This window comes from Notamacropus eugenii, chromosome 5 (genome assembly GCF_028372415.1).
Source record: "Notamacropus eugenii isolate mMacEug1 chromosome 5, mMacEug1.pri_v2, whole genome shotgun sequence".
NCBI lineage: Eukaryota > Metazoa > Chordata > Mammalia > Diprotodontia > Macropodidae > Notamacropus > Notamacropus eugenii.
In genome coordinates, this window is record NC_092876.1 from 240,462,252 (window position 1) to 240,486,430 (window position 24,179).

At 36.2% G+C, this 24,179-nt stretch overlaps 1 protein-coding gene across 2 annotated transcripts in view; it reads left to right on the forward strand.

Moving 5' to 3' along the window:
* Positions 1-24,179, forward strand: part of AGPS (alkylglycerone phosphate synthase) — a 151,598-nt gene that overhangs the window by 98,139 nt on the left and 29,280 nt on the right. The window contains exons 14-18 of one of the 2 annotated variants that reach the window (XR_011967704.1): positions 3,054-3,166; positions 11,308-11,377; positions 13,789-13,850; positions 21,411-21,500; positions 22,112-22,199. Coding sequence is in view for 1 of the 2 variants with exons in the window: in XM_072612420.1 (XP_072468521.1) it covers positions 3,054-3,166; positions 11,308-11,377; positions 13,789-13,850; positions 21,411-21,500 (335 nt within the window). In the remaining variant the exon portion in view is untranslated. The remainder of the gene's footprint in view (positions 1-3,053; positions 3,167-11,307; positions 11,378-13,788; positions 13,851-21,410; positions 21,501-22,111; positions 22,200-24,179) is intronic. The other variant, XM_072612420.1, reaches the window with a different exon arrangement.

The window sequence follows — 24,179 nt, forward strand, 5'->3', positions numbered from 1 at the left end:
TTCATAGACTCAAGTCAAAATAGGGTACTATACTGGCTATTTAATACAACCTGAACTTGACAAAGATTATTTTCTGTGTTAACTTGTTTGCATTTTGAAGATTCATCATAAGGGTTTTCTGGAAGGTATTACTAAGTCTCATAGCATTTGGAAGTTTAGTGTCATATACTCCTAGTATATACTATATATATATATGTAGGAGTATAGCCATATACTCCTAGATCCATTCAAGACTTTTGGTGTAAGATTCTATTGTTATTTAATAGTTCCAAGATCCATGATATCTGTGGCAGTACTTTGTCTAGCAATGTACGGCATATGCTTCCTCTACCTTGTAGTAGAGAGTGTAGTTAAGTTGCTGTGGCTGAAAAAATTCGTCACAGGCAGCCATCCCTTTCTTCTCCAGGCTCATCCAGATTGGTTCTTGATTAATAAACGCCTAACCCATTGCCTTCATCTATTCAAAGCCTTTCCAGCTTTTCAGGATAGTGTTAGCCTAAAGTGTTAAAGCAGGACTTTAATGAAGGAATATTTTAATAAATCTCCAAAGTATAAACTCATTGTTTTAGTTATTTTCATTTTAGTTTTTAAAGATGTCAGAGTTGTGTGGTAGATCCTTGCTTTTACCTTTGATGTTTTTCCATATGAATCAAAGTTAGCAACCATTTAAATTTCTCAGGAGCTGAAGTTTATTTTTTTTTGTAGCTCCTTGGGACTCCAAAGGTTCTCTTTTTCCGTTATTGATACTTTGTTTTTTACGTAAGCCATTTTTACAACTGATATAGGAGTAAGATTTATATTTATTTTTATTCTTCAGAGTAATAGTACTAAACTTATTTTAAAAAATTAATTACTGCTGCTGCTACTCATTTATAAGCTAGCTGAACAGAGCATTTATTTATTTATTTAGTTAATTTATTTTAGTCTTCAACACTCACTTCCATAAGTTTTAAATTTTTTTCCCACTCCCTCCCCAAGATGGCCTGCAATCTGATATAGGCTCTCTGTGTACATTATTTTTTTTTCTGTTCCTGAATTTTTTTAAATAAATATTTTGTTTTCAGTGTTCTGTAATCACTTTCGTATATCTTCGATTTTTTCCCTTCCCTCTCCACTCCCTCTCTGAGATGGCTTGCAATCTTATATAGGTTCTACACATATATTCCTATTAAATATAATTTCACCATAGTCATGTTGTATAGAAGAATTAAAATGAATGGAACAAACCATGAACCATAACAAAACAAAACATAATACAAGAGAAAATGGTCTGCTGCATTCTGCGATCCATTTCCATAGTTCTTTCTTTGGATGTGGAAGACATTTTCCCTCAAAAGTTCATTGGGAATTTTTTAGGTCCTTGCATTGCTAAGAAGCACTACCAGAAAAATTCCTGTCATGCTGTGGTTTTTGCTGTGTACAAAGTTCTCCTGGTTCTTCTCCTTTCACTCAGCATCAGTTCATATAAGTCTTTCCAGGCCTGGAAAGTCTTCCTGTTCAATATTTCTTATAGCACAATAGTATTCCCTTACATTCATATACCACAACTTGTTCAGCCATTCCCCAATTGATGAACATCTCTTCAATTTCCAGTTTTGGGCCTCCACAAAAAGAGCTGCTATAAATATTTTTGTACATGTGGAACCCTTTCCCATTTTTATGATCTCTTTGGGATACAGTCCTAGAAGTGATATTGCTGAATTCAAGCATTTATGAAGCACTGTATTTCAGGCACTGAGAAAGATAAGGCCAAAGCTATCCTATCAGAGCCTAGAAAGGTTAAAGGCGTGAAGACTAGTTTCTAGTAGGGAAGGAGCTAGGGTGATTGGCTTGAGTGGATACTCCAGGACTAGAGAGAATATACTTTAAATAAGTTATTTCATTTGATCCTTACAGGAAACTTGTGAGGTTGGCAGGTCAGGTGTTGTTATTTCCATTTTATAGATGAAGAAATTGAAGCTCGGAGAAGTTGTTACTAGCCCAGGGTCAGAACAGAGATTCAGACCACTGCCTATGACTCCAAACCCAACAGTATTTACATGATTGTTGTCGTTCGTTTTCAGTCATGTCTGACTCTTTGTAACTCCATTTTGGATTTTCTGGGCAATAGTACTGGAGTGGTTTGCCATTTCCTTCTTCAGATCATTTTACAGATGAAGAAACTGAGGCAGACAGGGTTAAGTGACTTGCCCAGGGTCACTCAGCTGCTATATGTCTGAGGCTGGATTTGAACTCAGTAAGATGAGACTGTGCCACCTAGGTGCCCATTTACTGGATTACATAATCGTATCTTCTAGCCTTGTTTGGTCAATCATTCTTTTCCAGCTTTTTCTTCTACTGTATTTTTCTCTCTCTTTTGCTAATCTTAACCTTTGGTTCTTTTTCTTCTAGTAGCTGTATTATCAAAAGGATGAAATGTGGAAACATTCATCTTTCTAGCAACTTTTTACTGAATATTCAGTAATTCTTCACTGCTAGTTGGCGTATTTTATTCAGTTTTTCTTGGCAGTTTTGGAGGAACATGCAAGTTCCTACCTTACTTTACCAGACATGTCAGTGGATTGAAGTTACAGTAAAGGAATTTAGAAAATAGTCTTTGTGCTTGAGAAGCAGAGAAAGTTGCTGGCACAGACATCTTCTACAGAGAATATCCCCAAGGCAAAACAGAGTGAAGCAACAAGTGTTTTATAGGGAGTCTGCCTTTCTATATGCATGTCTACACAGTGGCTGTAATTTATGAAACTTGTTTGTCATTCATTTACTCACTACTCTCTGATCAACAAACACTGATGAAATAAATAGTAGAACTAAAAACTAGGAATTTAGTAAATAATCTTACATGGCCCTAGCTTTTTTTTTTTTTTTAAATACTCTTGAGCACATAACAGATGCTTTGCAGAGGTCTTCATATGTAAAGTATACTTTGTAAACTAAAAACGTCGATATATTGGTGGGGATGGAGAGAGCAGGCAAAGAGGAGGAAGAGTACAATGTACCTTGACTCTTTATTTTCTAGGGTATGATTTGTTCTAATAAAAATATTTTCATTTCAGTTTAAAGGATTTGATCCCAACCAGCTAAGTGTAGCTACGTTACTCTTTGAAGGAGATCGAGAGAAGGTTCTTCAACATGAAAAGCAAGTGTATGATATAGCCGCCAAATTTGGGTATGACTCTTTAAAATGTCTATAATTCTTACAGAAAAGTGTATTAATGCCAAACAGAAGGCAAAGTTAAAATTACATGCCTTTAACCTCTCTAACACACACAAATTCGTTTATTTTATCCTGTTTATGTTCCTGAATTTGTAGTTATACAGTAATATATTTTGAATGACAGGATATTTAACTATTACTTCATGAGCTTTTATCAGTTTTATAGAAAGTTGTACTGTTCTGGTACGGTTGTTTACCTGACCAGACATAGCATTTTAAATGTTTTTCTTTAAGTCTTTGAATTAATGTTTGTTTTTGCAGTGTATGTGCATCTAAAAGTAGCAGCATACATAGTGTGCCATACGGAAGGAGAGGTCCGTATCGTTAGGTTAATATTTAGCAGACAGTATTGACAAGAACATATGAATAAAGCAAGCTATTGGTATGTTTTTAAAAGGAAATTGTGTTTAATCAAAGGCATTTGATAAATTATCTATAACCCACCCCCTGTCACTGATTGTTTTATGTTGGTACAAAGGAACAGAAAACATTTCACTTCTGTAACAGGCTGAGTAATGATAGGGTGGTTTCTGTCTCTCTGGTTTGATGGATTACAAGACTGATCAATGAAAACCATGGTGAAAATGCCATTTGTCCCAGCAACATTTTTTTTCTGTTCTACTTTAAAACATAAACCGACACTTTTCCAGAAACTATTGTATACTGTTGAATATACATTGCGATTACTCAAGTTTGTAATCCATTTCCCAGTAAGTTCTTCATGTGTCTTTATATTACTAGAACTTAATCTTTAGAAATATACAGTGTACTTCTATTCAGTTCAAAATAATCTTTGTAAATATTTGTTGTCCTCAGTAGTTTGCTTTATGTCTCAGAAAGCACACTAATATTTGGTATGGAAACAAAGGTCTTAGAATACTTTGTTTTATGTATTTTTAAAAATATATGTCATGAATAGACTTTTACTTTTTATTGCTAGGACTAAGTGGTTTGAGTGGTAAAAGTGTAGTGTTCTTGAGGAAGTGATCTAATTAATTAATCTTATTAACCCAAGTTTTTAGAGTAGTGTTTATTATTATTTTGGCTTTACATATTGAAAATTAATTTTTTCCCCTGTTTTAAAATTAACAAGTATAATTATTATCAGGGGAAAAAGTTTGGTTCAATAACCTCTAATTTTTCTTCCCTCTCTTCCCCCACCCCCACTTTTTTCCCTTTTTATTTTGTTTTTTGCTGCTCCATTTCCTCATTGGAAAAAGCCACTGATGTGTTGGTTGAATTAGCTAAAAAGATAATTGCTGTAGAGAGAAGAGAAAGTTTAGTGACTAAATGGTGGGACACGGTTTCAGTTGTGCTTGCAATTTTTTGCTTAGATTTGATGTGATCACTGGCAAGGAATTTAACCATTCTGTGTCCATTTCCATATCTTCAAAAAATTTTTGTTTGGGTTCATTATTTTAGTCTTAAGTCAAATACTTCATACTTAGTGACTGAGAAGCCAAAATGAAATTCTAGTTTTAGATAGCTTACAACTAATTTAGGCCAAAATATTCAAAACCTTTACAAGTTGAACTTCCTTGTAAAATATTTAAGTTAGAATTCATATAGTTGAAACCTTAAATTCTTTGCTATGAATCCTTGAATACGGTGGTATTGAAGTTAATGTATAAAGAAATGAATTGTTTTTACCAGTGCTGGAGGATCAGAGCACTGTTGCTTTGTGGTTTGAGTGCAGTTCCAGTTAGTTACCACCTTATGGTGGTATTTCCTTATGATGTGACCTAAAATCATTGATCTTCTTTCTGCAATCCAGTTTGGCAATGCTACTTACAAATATTTCAAGGTACAGGCATTTTTGTAGAACATGGTTTATTTTTATTTAAATATTACCATGGAACTAAGTTATTGTGACTGATGAGTATTTCTCCCCATCCCTTCTCGTCACTTTGGAATGGCATGGGGAACAGTTAAGGTCCAAGTTATTTGGTCTCTAAGAAAGGAAGGGATCAGGCCAGCCATAAGCAAGAGCTCTGTGCTCTCATGGTATCTCAGTATCTCTGCCCATAATAGAAGAATCTTTCAGTGTTAAGTGTTAGGGAAGTAATCCAGCAAATTTGTCTGGGTGACCTGGACTTCTAGTTAATCAGATAGCTAATTATGGATACTTAAGCTCCTGTGGAATCTTTGGCTACTTATGCTCTTTGCCCTTCTCCACTTCTAGAACTATAATGAAACCAGTATATCCTTGTTGCTCCTTAAAAGTGTTTTGTCAGTCCACTTACCATCCCTTTGATTTCCCAAGCTAAAACAGCCTTCCTGGGCCACTACTCCTGCGTTTATGTTGTCGTCTCTGATTAGAATGTAAACCACTTGAGGGCAGAAACTATCTCTCTTTCTATAGTTGTGTGCCCAGTGTTTAGCCTGATGTTTGGTGTGTAATAAAAAATGGCTGAAAAAGGATTTTTCATTTATTCTTTCATTCCTACATTCACATAGATTTCCATTATGGAATGAAATTCAATTTCAGTTTCCTTCTTTTCTGATCCTTTTTGTCCCCAAACAAGTACACAATACTCTGTGAGTGTTTTTCCTAAGAACTTTAAGAAACTATAGGAGAATATATAGTCTTAAAAGTAATAATCATTGGGAAATTACATTGTTACGAAAAAGCTACAAAAACTTCTAGTAATACTTGCACTCCATAATTTTCAAAGTGTGAATGGCAGTGTTAATATCAAGGTAGCAACATGTTGATGGGCTAATCACTGGGAATCAGTAAGTGATTCAAGATGGAGCCAATTTTTATTGATAACTTCCATAATGAGATAAAGACAATTCATATAGGTCCACTTAAGCAAAAGGGATGGGCCATTGCACCTCAGCACCTCTCATCTGCCCATAGGGTGAAGGCTAGCAGGGGGAACTATGGGATAAATTGTAGGTAATCAAAAAGCTGCAGACTAGATGATACCACCCCAGCAGTGTTGACAAGCAGTGTGAGAAACAATGGATTCCTCAGTCAGCATAATTTTCAGTAACCAGGGGCCTGATCTTAACTTCTAATCTTGCCTTTCTTGTAGTTTTCCAATGCGAGTAATCCAGCTCTTCCTATATCCTTCTTATTTTTGTGTTGGCTTGTCTTTTTTTCCTTCTCTTTTCTTCCTAGTAGGAGAATAAGAGATAATGGGTGCTAATGTTGGTCATTTGGCCCCACAAAAATGTAAATGACAGGGGCGGAGCCAAGATGGCGGAGTAGAAAGACGCACATACACATAGCTCTGAACCCACAACCCATAGAACGGCTACAGGGAAGTAACTCACGGCGAATTCCGCACCCAGAGGCCACGGAACATTGGAGCGAGGGAGATTTCTGTTCCAGAGAGACCTGCAAACCTCTCGCGGGGGGGGGTCCTTCGCGCTGCGGACTGGGCGCCGGGACTGGGAGCTGAGTGCAGCCCTGCCGCGGCCGCGGCACCGAGAGGAAAAGATCCGAGCAGGATTCACAGACAGGATCTCCAGCGGCCACGCGGGTCCCTCCACCCACAGAGGGATCTGCAAACCTCTCGCAAAAGGTCCGTCGCGCTGCAGACACAAAGCCCAGCCCAGACCTGCTGCGGCCACGGCTGCGGCACCGAGAGAAACAGATCCGAGCAGGCTTCAGGGACGGGATCTCCAGCGGCCGCACAAGTCCCTCCACCCACAGGTGACAGGGGTGGGTGAGAGAGTCTCTTTGGCGGGTCGAGAGGGGAGTGGGGTGCCCCCATAATTCAGGCCGCCCCCCCCCCCCCCGGGAGGTAGAAGCTGAGAGGTGGCTGCAGACAGGGGCTCCCCAAGCGGGCGGGAGCCTGAATCCATTGCGGAAGGTCTGTGCATAAACCCCCTGAGGGAACTGAGCCTGAGAGGTGGCCCTGCCCCGACCTCAGCACCAGAACATAATCTCATACTGAATAGCAGCCCTGCCCCCGCCAAAAGCCCTGAGGCTGGAAGCAGCATTTGAATCTCAGACCACAAACACGGCCTGGGAGGATCAGGAGGTGAGGTGGGTGTGAGGAAAATATTCAGAGGTCAAGTCACTGGCTGGGAAAATGCCCAGAAAAGGGAAAAGAAATAAGACTATAGAAGGTTACTTTCTTGGCGAACAGGCATTTCCTCCCTTCCTTTCTGATGAGGAAGAACAATGCTTACCATCAGGCAAAGACACAGAAATCAAGGCTTCTGTGTCCCAGCCCACCCAATGGGCTCAGGCCATGGAAGAGCTCAAAAAGAATTTTGAAAATCAAGTTAGAGAGGTGGAGGAAAAGCTGGGAAGAGAAATGAGAGACATGAAGTCAAAGCATGAACAGCAGATCAGCTCCCTGCTAAGGGAGACCCAAAAAAATGTTGAAGAAATTAACACCTTAAAAACTAGCCTAACTCAATTGGCAAAAGAGGTTCAAAAAGCCAATGAGGAGAAGAATGCTTTCAAAAGCAGAATTAGCCAAATGGAAAAGGAGATTCAAAAGCTCACTGAAGAAAATAGTTCTTTCAAAATTAGAATGGCACAGATGGAGGCTAATGACTTTATGCAAAACCAAGAAATCATAGAACAAAGAGAGAAGAATGGAAAAATGGAAGATAATGTGAAATATCTCATTGGAAAAACAACAGACCTGGAAAATAGATCCAGGAGAGACAATTTAAAAATTATGGGACTACCTGAAAGCCATGATCAAAAGAAGAGCCTAGACATCATCTTTCATGAAATTATCAAGGAAAACTGCCCTGAGATTCTAGAACCAGAGGGCAAAATAAATATTCAAGGAATCCACAGAACACCGCCTGAAAGAGATCCAAAAAGAGAAACTCCTAGGAACATTGTGGCCAAATTCCAGAGTTCCCAGGTCAAGGAGAAAATACTGCAGGCAGCTAGAAAGAAACAATTCAAGTATTGTGGAAATACAATCAGGATAACACAAGATCTAGCAGCCTCTACATTAAGGGATCGAAGGGCATGGAACAGTATATTCCAGAAGTCAAAGGAACTAGGACTAAAACCAAGAATCACCTACCCAGCAAAACTGACTATAATACTTCAGGGGAAAAAATGGTCTTTCAATGAAATAGAGGATTTTCAAGTATTCTTGATGAAAAGACCAGAGCTGAAAAGAAAATTTGACTTTCAAACACAAGAATGAAGAGAACCATGAAAAGGTGAACAGCAAAGTGAAGTCATAAGGGACTTACTAAAGCTGAACTGTTTACATTCCTACATGGAAAGACAATATTTGTAACTCTTGAAACATTTCAGTATCTGGGTACTGGGTGGGATTACACATGCACACACGCTCACATACATAGAGACAGAGTGCACAGAGTGAATTGAATAGGATGGGATCATATCTTTAAAACAAAATGAAATCAAGCAGTGAGAGAGAAATATATTGGGAAGAGAAAGGGAGAAATTGAATGGGGCAAATTATCTCTCATAAAAGAGGCAATCAAAAGACTCATTAGTGGAGGGATAAAGAGGGGAGGTGAGAGAAAAACATGAAGTCTACTCTCATCACATTCCACTAAAGAAAAGAATAAAGTGCACACTCATTTTGGTAGGAAAACCTATCTCACAATACAGGAAAGTGGGGGATAAGGGGACAAGCAGGGTGGGGGGGATGATAGAAGGGAGGGCATGAGGAGGAGAGTGCAATTCGAGGTCGACACTCATGGGGAGGGATAGGATCAAAAGAGAATAGAAGTAATGGGGGACAGGATAGGATGGAGGGAAATATAGTTAGTCCTATACAACACAACTATTATGGAAGTCATTTGCAAAACTACACAGATATGGCCTATATTGAATTGCTTGCCTTCCAAAGGGAAGGGGTGGGGAGGGAGGGAGGAAGAGAAGTTGGAACTCAAAGTGTTAGGATCAACTGTCGAGTAATGTTCTTGCCACTAGGAAATAAGAAAAGCAGGTAAAGGGGTATAGAAAGCTATCTGCCCCTACAGGACAAAAGAGAAGATGGAGACAAGGGCAGAGAGGGATGATAGAAGAGAGAGCAGATTGGTCATAGGGGCAATTAGAATGCTTGGTGTTTGGGGGGGGAGGGGATAAAAGGGGAGAAAATTTGTAACCCAAAATTTTGTGAAAATGAATGTTAAAAGTTAAATAAATAAATTTAATAATTTAAAAAAAAATGTAAATGACATTACTTGAATTTAAGAGCTAATTCCACACTTCTTGCTTTAATTCAGTTTAATGAAGCCGTTACACAATCAAATCATGAGGCCATTCCCCTAACAATTGAAAGGCTGAAAATGTAGGTAGTTTCCTTTCCTAAGCTTTTCTGTGTTAAAAGGCACTCACTTTTCTCTTGCTGTTTATCAGAGGTTTTTCCTGTCAGTCTAGCATACCTATGGGCCAAATGATCTGCTTTCCTGTGACATTTTTCTCTTTTAGCAACCATCTGCATATGACCTTCTCTGATCCCCTAGTTATCTTGTATTTATTTTGTTTTATGTTTTGTCTGTACCTATATATGTATGTATATGTATATGTATATGTATATATACATATACATATATATATATATATATATATATAATTTCTGTTAGACTTTAACCTCTTTGAGGACAGAGATGTTTCATGTTTGTCTCTATATCTCTGTACCTAGAACACAGTGCCTAATACCTAGTAGGCGCTTATTGAACTATTGTTGATTGGTTTATGATGTGCTATAGCTCAGGTATTTTATCTTGTTTGTTTACCCCCAGATTTTGGAAACTTGAGTCAGTATAGATATTGGAGTGTTGTTATTGGTTTGAGGCAGCACAGAAATCTTTTCCATTGTTACCTGGTGGAGGACCCATAGGACTTAAAAAAAAAACAACTCTGTTGTCCTTCCTGCTTCCCCAAGAAATGGGAAGAGGCCAGTTTGACTTACCTCAAGTTTGCCAGAGAAAGAATATTATGTAACATACCAATAAAGAGAAGTTAGAATGAAGTTACCATCAAGAGAAAAAAGAAAGTTTCAGTAAGAGTGAACTTGTGAGGGGAAAAAAAGTGAATTAAGTTTAAGTTAAGAGGAGCTTGAGATGGGATCACTGATGATGTGGGGCTGAATCAGAGCAGACGGAGGTGAGACCTTTCTCCAGAGGAGGAAGCGCAGGCATTGAGAAAAAGACACAACTGTGGTTGTGCAGCTGATGGGAGAGAGCTTGAGACAAAGGAGCCCAAGAACCCTTTCAACAGTACCAGCATTTTTTTTTTTTGGTCATGCATATAAAAACTATACTAATTGAGGGAATTTTGCCTTTTCTTTTTGACATGGGATCTGCTTACTTATAGAAAAGCCAGAAAAAGCCTTTGTACAGAATTAGTTGTAGGAAATGAATTATAACCAAATTTTTAAAAAGACACATTCAGTGCTCATCCTTAATTTATAATGACATTCACATCCTTCCTTGGTTATTGTATTTGTAGCAGTAGCATCTCACCTGTATTTTGCCTGCATTTTGTCTGTACATTGCTTTGTAGACTTTCATGTGATGTTTAGTGTACATATTTGCCTCCCCATAAAAGACTGTAAACTATTTAAACACAGGGCCAGTATTTTTGCTTCTTTTTTTATTTCCTAAAGTACCTAGTACTCCACACATAGGTGGTCAGTAAATTCCTGATGAATGTATGTGGTATCCTTAGATGATCAGTATTTGTATATGGATAATTTGATTATCAAGAAATATTTATGTAAGACAGAGATTAGGTAGGCTCCTTGTTCTTCATTCATTTTTTTCCCCTTTGCTGACTTTTAAAATAAAAATCTTTTTCTAAAAGTAGGGTTGGGGAAAAGGATTATTAATCTCAAAGGAGTCTGTCCAGCCCTACTGTTTTTATGAACTTGTTATTTATGGGAATAGAGAGGAGGTTGAAATTAATGACTAAAAATAAAATCTAAAAATTTACCAATAAACTAGCATGAATCATGTTCTATTCCTCTGACTCATTGTCAAGGAGACACAGATTTGCATTAAGAAAGCAAGTTTCTCACTGGGAGTTCCTTATATTAATGAAGTAATAGATTAAGCTATAAATACATAAATAAAATTATGTGTAGTTCATTTTAAAAATGCATATGAACAATTTATTCTTGCAGTGGTTTGGCAGCTGGAGAAGACAATGGACAGAGAGGTTATTTTCTGACTTATGTCATTGCATATCTTCGGGTAAGTTACCTTTCATTGATCCATTACCTGTTCCAAAACCCACCTTTCCCCAACCCTCCAGTCATTCGCTGTAGCTTATGCAGAAATGCAACTGAGGTAGCAAAATCTATCTTTTTCCCTAACTTTCAATGAAAATTATTCTCTGTTTATTGTGCTTTTCATTTTCCTCTGTTTTTCAGTTTCTCATTTTTCATTTTGGTTATCATTATATTGGACTTCAGTTTTAAATAGAAGGTTCTGCAGATGATTGTTTAATAGATTACCTTATTCATCCTAACTTAACCTAATTCTTTAGCCTGTTTTAAATACTCTCTTAAAATTATCCTTTAAAAATAGACATTGGCATGTTTCAGGTCAAAAATTGAAATCAGTATTTGTGACTAACTTAAAACAGTTTTGGGAATGTTGATAAAAAGCTTGTAAATGAAAACGATTAATGGAAGGCATAATTTTTACTGAATATCTGAATGGATAATGAGGGTGCTTCCTTTCTTAGTTATGCACTATTAATGTATTAAAATTTTGTTCTTAAGAATGAATTATTTTATATATTCTCATAATATTTATGCAAGCAAGAAATTGGTTATCTCATGATGAGTGTAATATTTTATCATAAAGCTACCCTGATTTATAGTACAGGGAGACTCATCATTCTGAACTGAAGGGTGCAATTAGTGTTCTTCTCTTTCAAATTGCTGTTTTAACAACAGTTCTCTAGTTGATTTACCCTTTTAGTGATTTCTGACCAGGAAATTAATAATTCTTGCTATTGCTTATGTGTAAATAAAGACACTTCACCTGTTCTGTTTTTTTTTTGAGGAGGGATCTTGCTATTTATATGGTAAAATTGCTGTGAATTATTTGCAATGCCCTGCTAGCTATGCTTTATGTTGATTTTTTTTTTCCATTTTGGTCAAGATATTGTCCCTGATCCCTGTTTCTTTGTGTAGCAGTCATTCTTTTTCTAATCTGTTTTTCTTTAGGAAGGTCCTTGCAGAAAAAAAGTTTTCTCTTTTCCTAAATTGCTCTAAAACCAATCCCCTTGATTATTTTTTCTTTTCTTTTTAAGTAGCTCTAAAAGTATTTGTTTTTCAGTGTTATACCTTAGATTTTTTTTAAATGTTGGGGAAGTAGGGTTGCTTTTTTTTTTTTGTTTTGTGACTTAAAACTAGGAAATACAATCCTTCTCTTCAAGTTGTTATTATTTCTCACCTACCATTTCTTTTCATTTCATTACTGTTTTTCTAAGAGTGATAGATTTCATATACATGAATTACCAGTAAAATAACTAAAAATTATTTGACTTAAAGGTTGATCATTTGCTGTAGGATTTTTGGTCATGAAATTGTGCTTTTAATTTTTTGTGCTTTTAATTTTCTATATCCTTTGTTATGGATTTATGTTTCCTCAATGCCTCATTAACCCTGTTAACCTGGAGACTCTGCTGTAACTTGTTTGTATGCATACATACTTGGCCATAGATACATATTGTATCTTCTTTTATGTCTTTTGATTTGTTTTGATTTTTTTTTTTAGCAACCAGATTTCTTTCTTCATTTCTGGGGCTGTAATGAACAGTTTATAATGACAGTTTGTATTTTGCAGTGATTCTTATTTGTAACTTAAAAGAATTTTAAAAATTAGTTTATAAACATCTAAAATTCAGGGGTTTTTTAGAACTCGTAACATTTTGAACTTTTCACTTTTCTATTTCAAAAGTTTTTTTGAGTTTTAACTGTATAAGGAAACTCATGCAATCTTACTTGCTTTTTTATAATCACATACCCTAAGAACTAAATAATAGCTAGCAGTCAGTTCAAAGTATACAAATTTTATTAAAGTCATGTGATTGAGGAAGAAAAAAAACCCAAAATTTTTCTTCACTTTGCAGCATAGAAATTGATTATCTGTGGGCAGCATATAATGGTTTTGCATCAGAAAAATGAAGTCATTTTCATAAGTACAGTTAAATCACAACCTCTGATTCCATTGACTTACCTTTTTCTGTTTTCTCTCCATGTTTTCAACTTTGTATGATCTTTATGACTTGATTGACTAAAATGTTTTTTAAGCAAATTTACTATTTTTATATAGTGATGGATTCAGACTTTTACAACAATAAAACAGGTATAGTTGAGATGTCAACAGTAGTCTAAGCTTCAAATGACCTTATACTTTTCATCTGCTGTGTGACATGTTAAAGGGGTACCTGCTAGTGTTCTTTTAGTGTGGACACTTGGCCACTAGGTGTTTGATACAGCTCAATGGTTTTTCCAGAGATCACAAAATTTGTGTATTTCCTAGCACTATAATGGCATAGATAGTAACAAATAGCCTACAATTAGAACTAGGCCTCTGGCATAAATTACAGATGATTAATATTCTTTTTTTTTAAATGTGTGTGTTAACAGGATCTGGGCTTGGAATACTATGTAATAGGAGAATCCTTTGAGACTTCTGCTCCTTGGGATAGGTAAAGTGCTAAAATGCCTTAAAAGTGAATCATGCATTTGAATACATTTGTAAAGGTCTTGTCAGAATTGTTGAGGATTATATGATGTGTTTTAGTCATAATTCTTCAGGATTTTAGTTTCCTGATTAAGGAAATTAATTTAAAAAACTTTTATATAGTTATAGGAAGAGATTGGGGAGGTATAAAGAATACAAGAAATGAGAAAATTTTTAATTCTTTCAATGACATCAAGATTTGGGGAGTTAATGGTTAGTCAGAACTTGTAGAAAAATCTTACCTTCAAATATAATTTTTGTGGTACATTTTTTTTTTTTGGTTTCTTAGGAATTTTTTGAAAGCAGCATTAGCTTTAAAACAAAATTTTTCAAATAATTTATGTAACTTAAATAATAAAATCCCTACAAGATAGTTTGTGAGGTAGCTGGATGACTCAGTGGATAGAGCTCTGGGCTTGGAGTCAGAAAGACCTGAGCTCAAATCTGGCCTGAGACACTTACTAATTGTGTGACCCTGGGCTAGTCACCTAACCTCTGTTTGTCTTAATCCACTGGAGAAGGAAATGGTAAGCCATTCCAGTATCTTTGCCAAGAAAACCCCATGGACAGCATTGGCATGCTATGATCCATGGGGTTATAAGGAATTGGACACATCTGAACGACTGAACAACAACCACAGCAGCATTAGAAGATGGTTTAATGCATCTTATTTGTTACTATGCTTAAGTGGTTGGGGTGGGTGGGAGGAGGAAACAGCTATTCAATACGTACAAATAGAACTTTAATCTAGAATTTATCATGTGACCTTTGTTTGAGTAAGTCACTTTAGCTTTCTGGGCCTCAGTTTTCTAATATATATATCAATTGTTCTCTATGTTAGGTTTACCAATATTTATTTTCCCTCCTAGCTCTCCATAATTTCTATCTTTCTAGCTCTGATTCTATAGTAAATAGTATCTCAAAATTTTTAGTAGTCTAGCTGTATTATACATATAGACATACACACACACATATGAAGGGGAGTTTTGTGCAATAAGGATGGAAAGGTAAGTTACAGTCAGATTTTTGTAGAGAATTTTAACACCAAAATATTTAAAAATATATTCTTTTCAACCTTTATTTTGATAGTAGAACCAGTAGTATTTCTTTTTTTTAACCTAATGTTTCACTTTGGGCATTATTTTTTGAAAGCCACTTAACTTCTCTATATCTTTGTTTCCTTGCCTGTACAATATGTTATTATGAAAATTAAAAAAAAAAATTCCTTTTGATTTCTTGGTGCTACAGATGTACAGTATTATCTGGAAAATGTGAGTTAAGGATTGGGAGAAGCATTGTATTATAGTGAAAAGAGTGCTTGCTCAGCTTGGCATTAGGGGACCAAGCTTTGAGCCTTAGTCAGCCCTGCTTCTTACTACTTAGATGACTTGGGACAAGTTACATCTTCTCTCTAGGTCTCATGACTCTCCTCTTTAAAAATCAGAGCATTGGATTAGATGACTTCTTAAGATCTCTTCTAATTCCAGGTCCGTGAACATGTAATCCTATGATTTTGTTGACTCAGAATAAGAACCCAGCATTGTACTTAAAACAACTTTAGAGGATAACTTTGTTATGAGTATAAAAAAACCAAGTAAACATGCTTCTTTATCACTAATGGAAATGAAAGATTCCACCAAAGATGAGAACAAATTCATCCTTTACAGGCAGTTAAAAGGAGGATAATATTCTGCTTAGTTCACAAATTTGATGTGAGCAAAACCTGTGTAAACCAGTATCAACATGAGGATTTGTTACCACCATCATTATTATTAATTAATTATTGTTAGTTGATCCATGCTGCTGGGTACTGCCCTTAATCCTGCTTCTCAGGATTAATGATCCTTTTTGTCTCCACTTGGACTCTCAGAGGCTCTTGTTGTTGTTGTTGAGTCATTTCAGTTGTGTCCAACTCTTGGTGACCCTATTTGACATTTTCTTGGCAAAGATACTGAAATGGGTTACCATTTCCTTCTCCACCCAATGTAATTTGTAAAATAATACAGATGGGGAACTGAGGCAAACAGTTAAGTGACATGCCCAAGGTCACACAGCTAGTTAAATGTCTGAGGCCAGATTTGAATTCAGAAAGATGAATCTTTCTGACTCCAGGCCTGGCATCCTATCTACCGAACTACCTAGCTGCCTCTTGAGATCATATAGTGCAATATTTTTGTTTTATAAATGAGAATTTGAGAAATGAGTTTTCTTACTCCTGAGTTGCCCTTTAAAACCCAGTCTTCTTGATTTTCGGGTCAGTATTCTGCCCTGCACATGCATCCTAGAAGTGAGAGGCAACATGATATATTTTGAATTAGAGATTTGTATTAAAATTCTGTATCTGCTAGTTAGTTTAGTTACCTGACTTTGGGCAAATAATCAAAATTGCCCTCAGTTCCTCATCTGTAAAATAAAAGAATAGGATTAGAATTCAGCTCTGTTTAAATGTATCTTTTTTTTCTATTCAGTGTAGAATCTTTACAAAATTCTTGTGGCTCTTTAATCAAGTACTTTACTTGTTAAGGTATTTTCAGTCTGGGAGACTATAAAAAGGGTAGTGAGGATGGGGAGAATCTAGTTATAGATGACCTCTACAGGCCATTTGTAGAGAAGCAGGAAGCACAATTTTTACTTGCAGGTAAAACAAAGCATGTAGCCTTCTTATGTATACATTATAACTTTGAACAATACATTAATGTCTGACATTAACCTGAAAGGTTGGTTTACCCTTTAAGTGGATATTTTTCTCTGTATTGAACAATAGGTGTCCAATCTTGATGCTGAACTATTAAAAGTTAAAAATCAGCATAATTATTAGTAGGATTGTTTTTCTTAAGGAAAGGAAAATTCCTTAGAATTCTTTGTAAACTAGAATGAAATAAATATTGACATATTACTTTTAAGTAACTTTCACTGGTTGTGTGACGGTGGCCAAGCCATTTAAGTTCTGGACCTCAGTTTCTTTAGTTGTAAAGTGAGGATAATAATACTTGTAGTAGTGCTTATCTTGAAGGTTTGTAGTGAAGATCATATCATATAATGTGCAAAAAAATCAGAGCTTAAAGTGATGCACAAATATTAGCCATTATTCTTTTTATAGCCAAAGAGGGTAGAATTTTGTTAGTTTTGAAGTAATTAATATAGAACGCATTTTTAAAAAAACAAAGTATTTTCTGGATTGTCCTTACCTCAAAATGGGAGATTGGAATAAAACCTAAACACCACACTGCATTTTCTACCACAAGGCTTTAAAATTATTTCTGAAATTAAGTTTTGATTTATTTTGTCAGTGGGGTTGATTATAATGCTTTAATTTCTACATATGCTTTCAGAAGATTATTTTGGTAGCTCTATGCAGAATTAATTGGAGACTCAAAATGTATAGACCAATTAGAAAGGCTATTGCAGTAATTAAAAATCTAAGTGGAGAGAATGAGACAGATGTGAGAGCTGTTGATGTGCTAGAATTGATCAAGGCTTGGCAATTCATAGGAAGGGAGAGTGAAGAGCCAAGGATGACTCGAGATTGCAAACATGGATGTTTAGAAGGATAGTGGTGCCCCTAATAGAGATAGCAAAATTAGAAGGGCACGATTTGGGGGAGGGGGAAGGAGGATAAATTCCTTTGGAATATGATGAGTTTGAGATGCCAGTGAGACATTGAGGTAAAGATTTGTAACAGGCAGTTGACAATGCATAACAGAAGTTCAGGAGAGAGAGTTAAAGGCTCATATAGATTTGGGAGTTGATAGCTGGGTTAAAAGAGGTTAAGGAGAGAGTGAGATGAGAGAAAGTGCAGGCATCTATTTTAGATGGCCATTTTGAAGAGTTTAGCTACAAAGGGCAGAAGTGATACAGGATGATACTGGGAGTAGAAGATCAAGTTAGGGATTTTTTTCAGGATGGGGTAGAAAAGGACCTGTTTGTAGGCAGTAGGGAAATGAGCCAGTAGACAGGGAGAGATTAAAAATAAGTGAAAGAGTGGAGATGACAGAGGGGACAATCTGTTTGGAACAGATGAGATGAGCAGTTATAGAGGTTAGCTTTGCTTAAAAAATAAGGCCACTTCATCACATGAGACCAGTGAAGGAGGAGATAGTGGTAGAAAGCTCTTGAGTGTTGAGGAATAAGGGAGAAGAGAAATCTCATGGTAAATGGCCTCATTTTTTTCTGTTAAATATGAAGCAAGGTTTTCAGCTCCCAGGGATGGAAGACATAGGAGGTTTGATGAGCGATGAAAAGGTTTGGAAGAACTGCTATGGAGTGTGGGCTGGTGAATTTGTAAGGGAGATGTAGAAGGATTGCCTAGCAGCAGTGAGGGCCCAATTGAGGTTGTGTAACATAAATTTGTAGTGGATCCGGTCAGAATATTTACATGAATTTCTCCACCTTTGTTCAGTAGCTCTTGAATAGGATTGAGGGCAGTGAGTGGTGGGAGCAATGAAAGACTGAGGCTTGGAAAAGTATAATTAGTGATGTGATAAGGGGTCTTAAATCAAGAGAGGAGGACAGTGTGTAGTTGAATTGGTTCACCAAAGAGTCAAGGGAAAGGTGAGAGAGTGACTAGTGTAGTTAAGGTGGTCTAGTAAAGCATTGAGGGAGTTAAAGGGTTTTCTGTCATGATGCAGATGAACAATAGGGTTTTGTAAAGGAAGGCAGAGTAAGAGGTGAAAAGCCAATAAATTATGGTTGGGTAAGGGAATTTGAATTCTTGAATATGAAGGTGGTTCATTTGTGGGAGATAGCAAGATCAAGGGTATCCAAACAGAATAGTAGTATTTTCTAGGAAAATTCATCAGAGGACTGTTTATTTTAGTTAGTACTCAAAATGTAGAATTGCATTTTATTATAAAAAGTACTGTTTTTTTAAAATAATGTTCTTGCAGGTTTCTCATGTTAGGAAAGCTGTCATAGGAACGAATATGTATGTTGAACATTATAGAATTAGAGTGAATACTTTGTGCTTGGAGTTGTCAGAGAATGACATTTTCTCATCAGTTAGTATGCATTTATTAAATACCAATTATGTGCCTGGCACTGAGTTCAGCACTGAGAACAAAGAAAGGCAAAAGATAGTCCCTGCTCTCAAAGAGGTCACAATCTAACAGGGAAGACATGCAAACAACTATGTACACCCTATATACAGGATAAATAGGAAAAATTCAGCAGAAGGAAGACACTGGAATTAAGAGAGATTAGAGAAAGGTTCCTGTAAAAGGTAGGATTTTATATGGGACTTGGAGGAAGTCAGGAAGTGGAGGACGACCATTCTAGATGAGGGTGATAGAGAAAATGCCCACCAGTGAGAGACAGTGTTCTGCTTGAGGGACAGCAAAGAGGCTAATGTCACTGGATTGAAGAGTAAGTGCAAAGTGTAAGAAGACTCATCAGGTACTCTGGTTAATGGTTGAGATAATTGCCACATATGTTAAATAGATTGCCAGTTTTCAAATATTTATGATGTAAACCCTTAAAAAGAAGACAACAAACAGGTGAAATGGGGAAAATCTCTCTCAAGCTTTCTATTAAAATACTTGTTTAATGTACTGATGACCATGAATCTCTCACATTTGGGCTTCAGAATCACAGTTCCCAGTGTGTGTACTTAATGAAGAATTAGAAATTATACTAAAGAAAGTAGAAATGGTATGTCAGATGGACTGAAATGAAATGGTACATAGGGTGTTCTTGCTGGAACCAACATAGTTTTAAAGATGTTGAGGAATCTGTTTTCAAGATTTGTCAAAGTGAGTAAGATAGCAAACATTTGGAAAAGTGGTAGACCTTACCACCATATGTGCATATGAGAAAATAGCATAACTAGGACTAGTATACCTACTATCCTGCCCCTACAGAATCTTTATGAGGATAATTTTCTTGTCTATTACAGGTATCCTCAGTGAAGTTAAGACAAGGAAACAGGAAGGCTTTTAAATTTTTTGCAAAAATCTACACTAGACCACTACATTTTCACTGATATACAGTTAACTAAGAGGGGATAGAAAATACAAGATGGCACTGTGCTTATTTTTTTGTTGACTGTACAATTTATGGTTTTTCACTTTTCGTCTGCTTTTTCCGATTCATGATGTTGGCTGAGTGTTGTAGCTTTTGGTTCTGTACAATTTATTTGAGACACACACACATATATACAGATATCAAGTCATATTGTTTGAAAGTTGTAACTACAGATGACTGTTGAAGAAGCCTCAGGTTATTAAAAGTGAACCAAGTATAAAACAGGAACTTTGTGCATGCCACAAGTTGTCACTGCTGTTCTTTGTCCTTTGATCTCAAAGAGAACAGTGACATCAGGGAGGTGATGCCAAAACATTCAAGTGAATTGGATTTAAGTGAGGGAGGGTTGTGCAAAGTTACCAGCCTCATTTTCTCCTCTGTTGCCATCTGAGTCCAGTGGCAGGATATAGATCAGGATGACTGGAGATGGCCCTGCATGTATCTATAGCACAAAGTCTAATTGGGAGAGAGTTTTCCTGTAGATGGTGAAATCTTCCCAATAATCCTGTATGTAGATGACATTGTACTGATGGCATCAAACCTTAGAACATTGCAGAACATCCTAAGTGAGATCCATAAGCATTCAAAAAGGTTTGTTCAGCCTAATTATCCACTTAAGAAAATAAAAGTAAGCAGGTGAAGAATGACTGTTGCTCAGACTTTGATTCACAGTTGAGAAGACAACTCATATATCTCATTTCGCTATACAGGTTTTGGACAACTACTGAGAATGCACAGTGAAGTAGGCCTGGAATTAAGTAAGAGGTGGAGAGTGTTATATATACTATACTATACTATCTGTTAGAAAGTTCAGTGCTTTTAATGACTCTAAGCTTCTCTTAGAAACAAAGGTCTACATTTTAACATAAGTATTTTTCTAGTGGTATCATATGGTTGTTTTGAAGAATCACAGCTGAGTCACTCAAGGATGGTGAAAAGGTGGGGATAGGTATGCTGTTACAGTCCAGATCCCTTTTAATAAGCCCAGTGAAAAATTGAATAGGAGAAAGTATAGTAGATAGGTGGGTAGGTAGATAGGAAGGAAGGAAGGAAAAGAAAGTGGGCTATTAGTCATGTAGTAAAAATGAGGAATAACTTGTGGAGACCCTTGGGTCTTTTTGTTGTTTCTTCAAAATGTCAAGAGATTAGAAGATTTCCTCTTTCCCCCAGAAGCAAATTTGCAGTACATGGCCAAGAGTTTTACAGAATGATGACTTGAAATCTGTACCATTGAAGGAAGTACTTAAATTGATACAATCAGATCTATCAGTGTAATGTAATACTATGTATAATATAATAATATAGTGCTTAACAAAGTGGAGCGTAATTTTTCTCCCTTAATTAAGAAAATATTTCTGGAACTTATAATATCTTAGGGTCATCATGGTATATAGAGTTCTGTTAAAGAGGCTTCCAGTTGAAAGCTTGCCAGTTTAATCAGCCTTTGTGTGAATTTCTGCCATTTATTAGAAAACTTAAGATTTTCTGTAATTATGCTTCTTTTCAGGGTTATAGATCTCTGTAGAAATGTAAAGGAAAGAATAACAAGAGAGTGCAAAGAGAGGGGTGTCCAGTTTGCTCCTCTTTCCTCATGCAGGTAAGTTTTTCTTATTCTTTGATCCTTTTTTCTAGCCTTTTTCAATTCAGTATTATTTTTGCCAATGGAAGGGAAGCATTATTCATCCCTCTGTATAGAGCCCTCAGTGCTACTTTGCCTGGCATGCTTTTCTAACTTGGCTACCACTCATTCAGTTCGGGACCAGGATGTCTCATTGTTACTTTGTCCCTAAACTTCCTGGACAGCAGAATGGAGCTGTAGCCCAGGTTAGTAATATAATAGTAGCAAGAAATCTTGCCATTGAGGTCAGGGCCATGATTCTGCCCTCTTCTTGCAATGAGAACAGTTCCCACACCATAGATAGTAACTGAAAGTTGACCCACACAGCCAACAGAATTTATTTAGTTATTTATTTTTTTGCAGATAGCCACCTGTTAACCATTTAATCATTTGTTGATTAAATGAATGTGGGGGTAAGGGATGGAATATGGGAAGAATATTTCAGACAAAAATTAATTAGTGAACTTGCCTTTTTGGTTCAACTGTAAGTTGTGAAAGTGGCATTGAAAGTTAATCTTGTCAGTGGTAGAGAAAAACTACTATTGTACTCACTTAGTCTTCTGACATTTATTTTCTGTGTTACCCACCAGGCAACCAAGTAAAACAAGATTGATTTGAGCATTTGACCTCTCTAAAAAGTCATAGCATTGATTGGCATGGAGAGTGAATGGAAAGCAGGTCAGACTTTGAGAAAAGGATCTTATGATAAATGAAATGGTAGTACTTTAACACTTAAAAACCCATTGAAACATCCTGCATGTGTAACTTCCTAGTGTGTTTCATTTACTTATTCTTTTTATTCATTTGAGGTGAAAAGGCCACATACATAGCAAAATGATCTTCAGACTATTGTTCAGCTTCATATCTCCAGTCCAATGCTAGTAAATCATTAAAACATTGACTCTCAGTGATTTTTTTTCCTAGTGGTGAGTACTAGATATACAAGGGAAAAATACTTATTTGTTAGGACTTTCTAAGTTTTTGTTTTGTTTCCTTTTGTGGTATGGTAATTTGCACGTATTTGCAACATGATGTTTTATATTTGTTATTCTGAAAGTAATTTTTTTTTTTGCATCTGCCATATTCTATAATCAGTACGTTATATGTTTGTTAAGAGAATAATATGTGAAATGAGAGGATAAAAAGCTGGGGTCAAGTTCTATCTTCTGCGTGCATTTGTGATGTAATTCTGTGCAGGTCATTTGACCAAAGGGCCTTACGCAGCTCTGTAAGACTTTTAGGCAGTAACAGTTACTGTTTTGTATCAGTGACAGGTGCTTCCTCACCAGGATTCACTGCACCGTTGAAATTATAGGTGTAGACAAAAGGGACAAGCAAAAAGTGAAGAGAGGGACCAAACTGATAGAGAGCTTTGAGTGCAAGACCTGCACATTTTACCTTTATTCTTTATGCAACTGAGTGCTATTTCAAGGGTTTTGAGTAGGGAAATAACATAAAAACTATGTTTTAGGAAAGTTGATCTGGTGAAATTATGTAGGCTAGATGGATGGGGAAAAAGAGGAGATGCAAGGCCCCAGGAAGAAATCTGTTGCAGTCAAGCAAGGTTAAAGTAATGATGGTTTGGACTGACTTGCTGGCAGTGGGAATGAGAAAGGAAAGAGAAGGACATAGGGAATATTTGAAGGGAGAATTCATAGGATTTTTTTCCTATAGATAAAGGAAGGGGAAGAGCCATAGATAACCCCTAAATTACTTAGTTTTCCACTGGAAGAATGCTAATATTATCAGCGGAAATAGAGGGCTTGATAGAAAGGCAAAAAGAATATATTTACTTTAGTAAGTGTTTATTGAGCATCTGCTGTATCATTTGTTGTATTAAAAAATGAACTCAGTGACTTCTGAAGGATAGCCTTTTGACGAATAATTTTTTTCTAATTTTCAGTTAAATGCAAAAAAAAATCGGCATTTACCCCTCATTACAATTTCACTTTTTAAAATAGCAGTTGAGACTCTGACAAGATTATCATGAGAATAGACTCACGTAAGAGGATGCCTTTGTAACTCTTGGTTTTTTAAGTGAGTATTTTATCCTTAATATGTGTTAAAAATTCTGGGAGCTCTTCTTAAATTTTACTTCCACAAGGGACTTAATTGATAAATATCCTTCAAACCCTAAGTTGTCAGTACTGCTTCATTTTGATATTGAAAATACCTTAAATATTGATTCATCCATCATATCTAGTAATCCACATTTTTTATATCCTTATTAAAACTTTAGAAAGCTTTGAAAGTTGAGATTGACAGCTTTTATTTCAGAGTATATTTTTTCTGTAATTCTTTTTGGAATTCTTCTCCCCCCCCCCAGCCCCCAAAAGAGCAAAATTTTACCTGGCAAAGAAAATACCTCCCTACTCCTGTACCCATCAAAAAATTAAAATAGAAATAAAATTACAGCAAGTTTTAATGTGTTCAGAATGCCAGGAAATGAAATGGTTGAGTTAATTAGGTGTCTGGTTAATATAGTAAAATATATTTAATATTGAAGGAAATGGCTTAATTTAAACTTAAATGAGTCAGAAGGTACTTTTGGATTTTGCAATGCCTTGATGAATCCAAGTTTACTGTCTGTGGTTGTTTTAACTTATTGGTGTTCACTTTTTAACCACCATGGTTGCTTTGCTTGAACTACATTGTAAT